Source organism: Octopus bimaculoides, chromosome 4, assembly GCF_046866305.1.
Source record: "Octopus bimaculoides isolate indiv1 chromosome 4, ASM4686630v1, whole genome shotgun sequence".
Taxonomy (NCBI): Eukaryota; Metazoa; Mollusca; class Cephalopoda; order Octopoda; family Octopodidae; genus Octopus; species Octopus bimaculoides.
The window spans coordinates 19,966,213-19,978,590 of record NC_142931.1 but is presented as its reverse complement, the minus strand read 5'-3'; the positions used below and the strand labels follow the sequence as shown (position 1 = coordinate 19,978,590).

Sequence of the window (12,378 nt, the reverse complement as noted above, 5' to 3'; positions counted from 1 at the left end):
ACATGCTCATACATATCCATTGCTAACGCTCATATATCTATTGCTGACACCCATTCTCTCTCTCTCTCTCACACACGCACACATACATACATACATACATATTGCGAGGCTCAAGTTAAATGGGAGTGGTTGAATAAGCTGACAGGTGAAACTGCCAAATCTTGACTCGATTTTTTTTACTGTAAATTTGATTCTACTTTCACTATCGAGTCACATCATCAATAAATGTTCCATTGTTATTCTAGAATACGCTTTTAAAACAACGTTCTTGTTTTAACATTTACACACATATTTCATCAATGTGCTTCTATGTCTGGTCAAATGTTTGAAAGTTATATATAAATATATACGCAGTTATATAGTGGTTAGGCTTTTGCACTCATGATTGCTAGATTGTTGGTTCAATTCCCAGACCAGGCTGCACATTGTGTTCTTGAACAAAACACTTCACATTCCTCCAGGTCCCTTTTTGATCAGGAAGGAAATTTAGCTTGCTTTCCTAGCCAGCAGGGTGTTGTCATTCAAAGAATAAAACAATGCAAAGTGTGCATTGTGACCAACGATGTGTAGCAACATCTGATAGTCTGGTCAGTCACATGATCACTTGATACTGCAAAGACTGTACTTGAGAAGGCCTGCCCAACTCATGCAAGCATGGAAAGACAGGGCACAACTGTGATGATGATAGCAATATATCTATATCTATCTATATATCTATAGGCGCAGGAATGGCTGTGTGGTTAGAAGCTTGCTTCCCAACCACATGGTTCCGGGTTCAGTCCCACTGTGTGGCACTTTGGGCAAGTTTTTTTCTTCTATAACCTTCGGCTGACCAAAGCCAGATGGAAATTGAAAGAAGCCTGTTGTGTGGCTAATCTGGCAATATGATCATCCCTAAATACAACAACATCTGTTTCAATACACGATTTCACATCAAAAATGTTGCAAAACAAATATATGAAGGGAATATGTATATATATATGTATGTATGTATTTGTGTGTCTGTGTTTGTCCCCCACCATCGCTTGACACCGATGTTGGTGTGGTTACGTCCCCGTAACTTAACAGTTTGGCAAAAGAGACCGATAGAATAAGTACTAGGCTCACAAAGAATAAGTCCTGGGGGCGATTTGTTCGACTAAAGGTGGTGTTCCAGCATGGCCACAGTCAAATGACTGAAACAAGTAAAAGAATAGAAGAATAGATACAGACAAACACACACATCTATATGTGTAGATAGATGGATGGATGGATGGATGGATGGATGGATGGATGAATGGATGGATGGATGGATGGATGGATATCTGTATGTATGTGTATATATTTATATATAACTTTCAAACACTTGACCAGACATAGGAGCACATTGATGACCCTACTGTCCTTTCTCTTTCTTCTTTTCACATGAGCATGCACACACGCACATGCACATACATGATACATTTTCTCTGTCTGTCATACAAAGATAAATGCCTTACATTTCTCTGTTTTATTGACATGAACAGTTATCTAGCAACTGTCTTCAAGTCATCATTTATTCAAAATACCAAGCATGCAATAATTTTTGATGCAATGATGCATGATGAAACCAGTTACCACCTATGCAGATTGCATGCACTTACAAAAACCACCCCTGAAGCATCCATAGTGTGTTTGCACACATAACAAGTCTCACTAAACTCACTGCATTTGAAGTGTGCAGAACACATGCACTTAACAAGATGAACATAAACCCTACTGAAATATGTGTCATGTATGTGGTTCATGTATACTCTTTTTTTGAATATATGTTTGTGTATGTATATGTGTGTACGTTTGTACATGCATGTACTTTTGTATATGCATGTTTGTATATATGTATGTGTGTACTGTCACATGCACATAGATTTAAACAGCTACATACAAACACATACAAGTTCATGTGCATGTACACACACTCACACATGCGTAGGCGTAGAGACACATAAATTCCTAACCCCATCCATCTCTGCACACATACCCATGTGTGCACACAATGCACATAGGAACACCTACACACATGTATTTGTTGTGTGTGTGTGTGTGTGTATGCAACAATATACAATCACAACAAACACATGCATGCACACCCAAGGAGATAGACACAAACTGTAAACCCACATATTGCAAATACACTAACAGATATGCCTACAGATATACAAACACACATATTAAATTGTTAAAATATGCTTATATATGTTTCTGCTGAGAATTGTACACAACACATAAACATAGACACACATACACATATATCTTAAATATATTGTAGAATATATTTAAGCAATTGTACGTGTCATGAAAACTGTGACTATTTGTCTTTTTTCCTAGTCTATATTTTCCTTTGTCTCAAAGCTTGAGAATGAATTTCTAAAACCTGTGTATAAAAAAAAAAACCCACATATTCTTCTCTGTCATCTTCCTTTCAAGCTTACTTCCTGCTAAATAATATTTTTTTTAATAATTCACTATATCCTAATTCAAACAACTTAATGTTCATGACATTATTTCTGTCCAGCAATCATACAGTTACACTTGAAAAAGACAAAAAAAGCATATATTTAAAAGAAAAGAAATTCTATACTAGATTATTGTTGCGTATCACTTCCTCGCAAAGAAAAATATGTTCTATGTATACATATGTATAACATACAGAAAACAATTCAATGTTTTATAGAACATACACATGTTTCAGCAAATTTCTGTCATAATTACATAACAGCTGTAGAAACATTATATAATCTTTCAATTCACCTCATCAGTGTTCTGCAATATTGATTGGTTTGTAATTATAATTGCTATTTGCTGAAATGTGTATATGTTCTATAAAGTATTGAATACCTTACCTATTTTCTGAATGTTGTTATTGTTATGACTTGGCTTATATTCCACACACTAGTCCATCTTGAAGTTGATGTCTTGTTGTCATACTACACAGGATATTGGGGTGGTGTGTGGAACCCTGAGCCCAATCTTTGTTACATGTCATGCTTCACAGCACCACGCTTAGTTAAATAAATATACATTTTTATACATATGTATATATATTTATGAAATTATGTCTATGTGTGTAGATAAGTGTATACAAAATGTTTAACATAAGTGTTACATGCAGACAATGCATGCATTGCATGCACTCTTGAATGCTAGTGTTTTGTCCTGTATATTTTCCATTGTGACTTCGTCCTGAACCTGTGCACTGTGAATTGGATCGCACCAAACTGCAATACGAACAAATATTGTTTACTATTAGTGAATTTCTGTTACAAGTTTCCTTATTCATTGGTCGGTTGTCCATGCTGTTGATAATTCCAGAAAAGAATGCTTTTATACGATGACATTGTACAACATCATCAGATATACCAAGATACCTATCAGAACTGTAACGGTTGGTTGGCCAGTATGAAAGACAAGTTTCTGGTTTGTTCCGAATTAGTTGCTGATAAGCAGGTTTTGTTGAATAAATTGAACCGAATTGAGGTAGGTCAGAGATGGAAATTGGAATGAAGGAAAAAAAAGAAAAAGTCTACAGACTTTTTAAAAGTTTTGCTGTGAATTCAATTGTGTGTGGTTTTTAGCTTAAAATTTGGTTTTTCTACATGAACAGACATATTATACCTTTAATTTTTTTAGATGAAATAAAATTTCAGTCCAGTATCACCGATATCATTGTTATGATGGTAATTAATAATTGCAACCATAATAATAACAATAATAATAATAATAATAATAATAATAATAATAATAATAATAATAATTATGGTAATGGTAATGATAACAATCATAATAATAATAATGATAATGATTAATGATGATAATAATAATGATGATAATAGTAATAATAATGATAACATTAATAATATTCTTACCTTGCATGCTACTGCCTCTTTAATAACTGTTACTAATTCTTTTCTAATCCTTAAATGTTAATGCTTTAATCTCTGAAAATAATCTGTTCTTTCAATCAACTATGTCTCTTCTTTTTTAAATTTATTCACCTTTATTCATTGCAATTTTGGAATTATTTTTGCTTCTCTTTTGATTTTATTCTGATACAAATACTGAATTTGATTAGCAAATTTCTCACACAGACAATAAGCAGATAAATATATAAGTGTGTGTATCTATGTATATATACATATATTCTCTTACATACACACACACACACACACAGACAATAAGTAGATAAGTGTTCATACATATATATATATATATATATATATATGACCGTTACCAACGTCGCCTCCCTGGCACAGGAAAAGACATTCGAACAAGTTCATTGCCAGTGCTGCTGGACTGGCCCCTGTGCAGGTGGCACGTAAAATACACCATTTCAAGTGTGGCCGTTGCCAGTACCCCCTGACTGGCCTTCGTGCGGGTGGCACGTAAAAGCACCCACTACATTCTCTGAGTGGTTGGTGTTAGGAAGGGCATCCAGCTGTAGAAACTCTGCCAAATCAGATTGGAGCCTGGTGTAGCCATCTGGTTTTCACCAGTCCTCAGTCAAATCGTCCAACCCACGCTAGCATGGAAAGCGGACGTTAAACGATGATGATGATGTTGATATATATATATATATATATATGGAATGGAAAGCGGACGTTAAACGATGATGATGATAATGATGATATATGGAATATATATATATATGGAATATATATATATATATGGAATATATATATATATATATATATATATATATATGGAATATATATATATATATATTGCAATGACCAGTGATTTCAAATAAATGTACTAATATGTGCTAGATTGTGAGTGAGTATATATCTGTTTATGTATTGTATGTCTGCTTGTGGTAAACAGCAATGTGATAAACAAGTTACCATAGGTTTGCTTCTCATTGTAGAAGATGAAAGCAATGATTTAACTTTAAGTCTAGATTCCAGTCAGTTGCTTTCATTTAGAATTTCGTCTTTGTTTATTTGAACAGAACGGCAGTAGACTAGTTAAATGTCAAGCTTTGATTGAAAAGACTATTCTAATTGCAAGAAAACAATAGAGTAAATGAGAATATGTCTTGCTGAATCCATACTTCAGTATCTGTATGTCTAAGATTTGAAGAGGGCTTGAGGACTTGTCGGGGAAGTGGCAGCTACTTGAAAATCTTTTGTATTTTTCTTCAGTTATAGTTGGTAATCTACAGAATGTTTCAAAATTTATATATATTTAAGAGAAATTGTTATAAATCTTACATTTGCTCTGTATATCATTTAACGTCCGCTTTCCATGCTAAACCAATATTACTAAGTATGGTATCCAGTGTGCTAACGATTCTGCCATATATAATGCAGAATATCAATGTATGTCCAAAGAAACCTATTCCAGTTCTTTTAACCCTTTAAACTCTCATCACCTAGCATAAAGCCATCCCTTTTTTCTACCCCTCTCTACTATACCCCCATGTATTCATGGGTGATCTTAAGTTTTGCGAGTTGCATGGTGACTTCACTTGTGCCACTGCCATGAAAGGAGCACCTTTGGCATTGAGAAGGACATCCAGCCATAGAAATCATATGCAACATCAGAAATAGGAACACCAACACAGTCCTCCAACTTGTCAGATTCTATTGAAGGGTCCAGCACATGCCATCATGGAAATCAGACAGATGATTGTGATATTGTGATATTGTGATATATGTGTGTGCATATGCATCTATCTATGTATGTAAATAAATGCATGTGTGTGTGTGTGTGTGTGTGTGTGTGTGTGTGTGTGTGTGTGTGTGTGATCCTATTGCAAAACAAAAAAAGCTTCATTTACAGTGTCACACTCGTTATGCAATGAGAATTACATCAGCCAAATAGGATCAAAATTAATACATTGGGTTAGCAACATACCAAAGACTCATCTTTTAGAAATGTTGTATGTAGCAAATATCCAGACATTTGTACTAATGAAAAATTCAATATATATATATATATATATATATATATATATATATATATATATATATATATATACACATATATATATATACACACACACACACACAAATATATACATGTTTGCATACATACATACATACATACATACATACATACATACATACATACTTACATACACACACACACATAGGTAGATACTTCCACAAATATGTGAAATATGTATATATATATATATATATATATATATAAGTACACACACATACACACACATTTTACACATCTATATATGTATAAATGTGTTTGTGTGTGTATATATATATATATGATATTCTCACTGTTATATCTCTAAAATTTTTTAATAGCTTTACTAATAATTTACTCACAGTTGAAAAGGAAAAATTGTGTACTTATTCTTTGCTGATTGTAACTTTTACATGCATGCAATCAGTCATTTGTGTTGCATACTAATATACATGTTTTATATAATATGAATGCCTGTGTAAATGAAAAGTAATATATGACCATTCAATTTTATTTAAGTGCTTGCTACAAGAATTAAATGACGGAAAAGTAAAAGTGGAAGAAGTACAAATAGCAGCTAAAGTTGTTGTGCCAGAATCTGCAGAGAAAGGTCAAATACTGATAAATAATGAAGTGCAAACCTTGGGTCAAAATTTGGCAGCCCTTACTGATGAATGTATAGAGAGCAAGATAGCTCTTACTCAATCTGCTCAAACTCTACAGTCTTATGATAACAACTGTGAAAATCTTTCCATGTGGTTGAAAAACATGAAAGCTGCTCTCTCTAATCCAGAATTGATGTCATCTCTGAAAGAAAAGCAAATGCAAGCTTCAAACTTTCAGGTAAAATATTTACTTTTTTTCTCAGAGCAACTTAGGTTTTCAGTAGAATAAATATTTCTAAAGAACCTGTGAATAATTCTGGTCAGAAGTTAGGAAAAAAATAAGTAAGATGATGACAATTAATGAAATTGAGGTGAAAATATACTGTACAGATTGCTCAATGGGCAATAATATTTTGGGCAAGATTCACCTTTTCAAATATAAGAAAGAAAATAAATGAGGAGATTCGAGAAATGTATTGTTACTAGCAGACCATTCTGGTGGGTTGTGACAATCTTTTTTGAAATATTACAGAATCATGGTAAACTACCTGTTTAAGGTAATATAATATCTTTTAACTTTGCTTTCACCTGCAATGCACATTTTTTTTACAAATATTTATATCATTTACATGTTGCAATGCTTCAAGCAAATTACTATACTCTTGAGGGTTTTGAAATTTAATTTAGTTCAATAATCTAGCTGGAATTGGGTACCATTTATAACTTCATTCTTTTGTACCCTTAAACATCTGTTTATTTTAATTTTTTCTTCATGATAACATGTTGTTAACATGTCTCAGTCAGGAGGAAATTGAGGCAAGATTTATATTGTTAGATGCACTTTGTTGACATCCCTTCTTGTTTTTCATGTAAGAAATTTTTATTGCAGAGGAATTTGAAAGCATTGAGCACCAACAGCTATGTCACTATCTATAGACATTGTTCTGTATAGTTGTGTAACATTCTCCCAAGCACACACATATATGCAGGTACACACACAATGGGCTTCTTTCAGTTTCTCTCTACCAAATTCCCTTATAAGGCATTGGTTTGCCTGGGGCTACAATAGAAAACACTTGTTCAAGGTGCTGTACCGTAGTACTGAACCCAAAGCTGCATAATTGAGAAATAAACTCCTTAACTAGATAGCCATGCCTGTGTCTACTAAATTCACTTTAGTTAAGTAGTTTACATTTTAGAAAAGTTAACCGATTGAAAATTATTTACTTCACCAATCAGTATGGAAGGGATGTAAGAAAGCTGATATTTCTCAATAAATTAACTACTCTCTTTAAAATGGATTATATATTTTAAAGATTTAATCTTTTAATTGCATGCCTTAAGATAAAGATGAGATAACCATAAAAGCAGAACTGATCTTAGGATGCTCCAGACACTTTATATCTGTATATTTTGGGCCAAGAGGTAGGCTTCTGGCCTCCATTTGATTTGCTAGAAAAAGGTATGAAATTCTTCTTTACTCATCTTCTATCATATTAAAAACAGGAAGTACATATTGGATAATGTAGATAAATTGTTTGAAAATAATATGGGATCGTCATGGCTTGAATGCTTTGAGCATACTTGTACCTGATGAGAGCTGACCTATGGTTGAAGAACAGCAACAAGAATATAACAGCTTATTCATTATGATGGAGTTATTGATTGCTCTTAAGCATTCAGTGGGTTACATCCATATTCTGAGTTTGCTTAAGCAGAGCTGATTGAAGCTACTTAACATCAACATCAACACCATTAACAATGGCAAGAATAACAACATTAAAATCAACATGTGCTCCAGAGATATCCATGTTTGCAATACTATGAAAGTAATTTTCTCATTATTGTAACTACCACATCCATTTTCCTTTCTAGCAGGGCATGGACATGACTGCTACTCTCATCTTTTCAAGCAGTTCAATACTATATCAGTTCCTGTGCATGTTGAAATATACTCTCATCTATGAGAAAGATGTTGACCTAACAGAATAATATGAAAGTCTATTTCTATATCTTCACAACTGTGTGGCAGAAAGTGTCTTTTCATGATTGAATGTTAATCATTGCAAAAAGGGAAATGACGTTTGGATGTTTAGGTATTTCTTTTCAGTTCTATAGATATAGGCATGGTTGTATGGTCAAGAAGTTCACTCTGCAGCTATGTGGTTTTGGGTTCAATCTCACATGGGTTAGTTTTTTTTTTTACATTAGCCTTGAGCTAATCAAAAATTTGTGAGTGGAATTGATAAACAGAAACTATGGGGAAGCCTAAAGTATACATGTACACTCACAGACATGTAAATATATACAAACATATATACACAGACAAATAGACAAACAAATAGGAAGAAAGGAAGGAAGGAAAAATAAGATATACATAGCATGCAGTTTATAACATTTGTTCTCTATCCACCTTTGGTATAAGTAGCACCTTGTGTTTATCATAATTTTCCCTACATTTGCTGTGTATATCATAACTACTAATATTACTAAGTAGAGTAGTAACCATTCTACTAAACTGGAAGCAAACTGGACTATGATGCTCTGTGTTATGCTGTAAATTCACCAGCAGCAGTCATACATTTAACTGTAGACAGGAAATGTGTGTGTGTGTGTGAATGCCAATTCTGTATGTTGTCTTTAACACCACTTGAGCAAAAGACAGTGACATTGTTTGCTTTCTCCAGTGATCAATTGTTCCATAGTTCAGTAGATGTATAATAATCAGTAGAATGAAATACTTTAATTTCAAAAAACAAGGAAAAGTTTGTGACTGGAAGAGTATCCAGCCTTGGAAAACCTGCCATGATAAGATTCATCTAACTCATGCCAGCATTGAAAAATAGACATGAAAGTGATGATGGTGTTTTACTTTTATTGTAGTAGCAAGTAGTTAAGATGCCAACTAGATCAGGTGTTGGACTGTTATATACATTATGGTTAGCTGTTAAGTAAGATGCATCGATCTCAATCAATAAAACCACTATTACTAACAAGGAATCAAACTGTAAAAGTTGCATGCTCCATTAATTCATACAGCCAGCAGATAAGCCAACCTATCATGCTATCAGTTCAACTGACCATGGTGTTTTAAGCCAGTAATATATATATATATATATTCTCACATGATATAACAGAAAGGAAATATTTAATCATTGAGAAAGAATGAAGAAATTAATGAGTTATAATAGGAAGGTATTGGAAATAAAATGGGGTTTTGTGGCATTAATGCAGTTCCTGAAAGCATAAGCAATGAAGCTGAAATAACTTTATCAAGAAGGTGAAGCCAAGTTGCAAATTTGGCTTAACAGAAGAATAATCACAACAATAATAAAATATATCAATATGGATTGGGATATTTCAGTTTGAACATGTATAAACAGCAGTAGCAGTAGCAACAATTCTGATAGTTGTACTGTAGTGATAGACGTCACTGAGAACAGACTGTGGCTCTGGAGTGGCATCTGGAGTTCAAGGATGAGCATTATGTGTAGCATTATCATCACCATGATCGGGGCAGTGAGCTGGCAGAATCAGTAGCATGTTTGACAAAATGTTTATCAGCATTTCATCTGTCTTTATGTCCTGAGTTCAAATTCCACTGAGGTTGACTTTGTCTTTCATCCTTTTAGGATCGATAAATAAGTACCAGTTGAACACTGGAGTTGAGCGCAACAATTTTAGGGTTGAGAGTAATCAACTTACCCCAAACTCTGAAATTGCTGGCCTAGTGCCAAAATTTAAAACCATTATCATCACCACCATCATTTTAATGATCATCACTTTTCCTTGCTCACATGGGTCAGACAGAATTGAGGCTGATTTTCTATGGCTGGATTACTTTCGTTTTGTCAACCCTCATTTATTTTCAAGTAAGGTAATATTTCCCCATGGCCAGACATGTTTCCACAAGAAGCTGGAAACGAAAGATATGATTTGTATGCCCCTGACACTTGTTTACAACAACCATGTGATGTCATGTCAAGGTGACACTCACATACATGTAACACACACACACACACACACACACACACACACACACACACACACACACACACACACACACACATTGATTGATTTGGCCTGCTTTGCTTGTTTGAGAACTCTATCAGTCTGGGATTATACGAATTTTCAAAATTATCCCACTACTGTTAAATCTGGAAATGACAAAACTGAATTAAATAAATAGATAAGCAGTAAAAGATTTAATCTTCTACAACATTAGTAAGGTGGACTACACTGTTGGAATGATACAGGAAACAATGTAAAGGAAATTAATCTTCCATCTTCCTTTCTTTAAACACAATTGAGAACAGAAGAGAGTGGGAGAAGACAGACAAACAAATATCCTGAATTAATTATTTATTCCCATTTTCATTTCAGAAACTAAAGCAAGAAATTGAGTCAAAGAAAGATGATTTTGAAGAGCTGAAAGCACTTTCTGGGACTGTTGAATTGGATGACAAACATATGTCGACAGCTGGAAACCTTTTAGTTAACAAATATACATCACTTTGTAAAATGGCGGAGGTAAGCTGGCTTGAGGCTTATACATTGACATTATATTTATAACTACATGTGTCTGTCTGTGTCTTTACATGTATATGGATGTGTATGTTTGAGTGAGAAAGTGTATGTGAATGAATGTGTGTATTTATTCACATACACTTTATGTGTGTATTTATGTGTGAGGATAAGCACCAACCAAATTCTTTCTTTGACCACTGCTACAAACTGACCAATAAGAACAGGAAATAAGTCACTATTTAGCCCCAGGTTAACTTCAATCAAGCAGACCTATGATGATTCAGTAGCATTCAAGCTGTGAACATCCTGATTCTTTTGACATACAAAGGACTGCATGAATTGATTTTCCTTTTCTGTATTTAGCATTTTAGCATTTAAACCAGCCATACCCAGCCCAAATATTCTGTCTGTTTTATGTTCAAACTGGTTAGAATTCACCTCTTACCCTACAATATCATTCAAAACATAGATTATCACATCATTGTAATTTTGAAGCTACAAGATAATACATGACTAATTCCAAATGATGTGATTAAATAAACATATTTGGCAATGTAATCTGAATGCTAAAGGCTTAAGATAGTAGGATGTAATTTGGAGAGTGATTTGATTGCTATTTCTGGTAGATCAAGCAACCAAATAGAGGCTCTCGCAAGAAACATGTCCTGTACTGCTGTTAAAATTATAAAAGTATTGTCATTATCATTTTTGCATCTGCGTTTTGATTCTGGCCAGATTTGGGGAGGTTGACACAGTCTCAGTTATTGTTCTCCTAAATGAGTTGAAGATAATGTCTTGCTTGTACATTCCATTTTGGTTTGGTCTCTTCGGCTGAATGCCCTTCCTGTTGCCAATCATTTTATGGAATGTACTGAGGGCATTTTATTGGAATACAGTTCTATATTTCTGAGATGAGGAATTTATGTATTATGTATTAGATGGAGTGGTGTCCTCATCTTGATGGTTGCTTTCACTATGTAGTAGACAAAGGCACTGAAATGCAATGCAGTCACCTAGAGGTTCTGAGTTCAATTCCAGATATTATTCAGATCATAAATTACCACAGAATCTTGATAGAAGTTTTTAACATAGATCGCTTTAAAACAGAAATTTTGTCTCTTAGAAGTGTGTATGTAGGGGTTATTTCAGGTAGGTTAGTATCAAAGGGTTAAAGGAAACTAGGCTGCTGCTTCTAGCTAGTTGAACAACCACATAGAGGCTTTCCCATTTACTTTGAGATCTAACATGCATAATAAAATTTGGAATAAAAACACTTTCTGAATTCTAAAGCTTTCTGAGCAAA

At 33.9% G+C, this 12,378-nt stretch overlaps 1 protein-coding gene across 9 annotated transcripts in view; it reads left to right on the top strand.

Annotated features, from left to right (window-relative positions):
• Nucleotides 1–12,378, top strand: part of LOC106881484 (muscle-specific protein 300 kDa) — an 815,448-nt gene that overhangs the window by 326,210 nt on the left and 476,860 nt on the right. For 7 of the 9 annotated variants that reach the window (XM_089350453.1, XM_014931900.3, XM_014931938.3 and 4 more), the window contains 3 exons: nt 3,331–3,495; nt 6,463–6,786; nt 10,932–11,078. In XM_089350453.1, the coding sequence (XP_089206579.1) occupies nt 3,331–3,495; nt 6,463–6,786; nt 10,932–11,078 (636 nt within the window). The remainder of the gene's footprint in view (nt 1–3,330; nt 3,496–6,462; nt 6,787–10,931; nt 11,079–12,378) is intronic. The other 2 variants (XM_089350452.1, XM_014931925.3) reach the window with 1 other exon arrangement.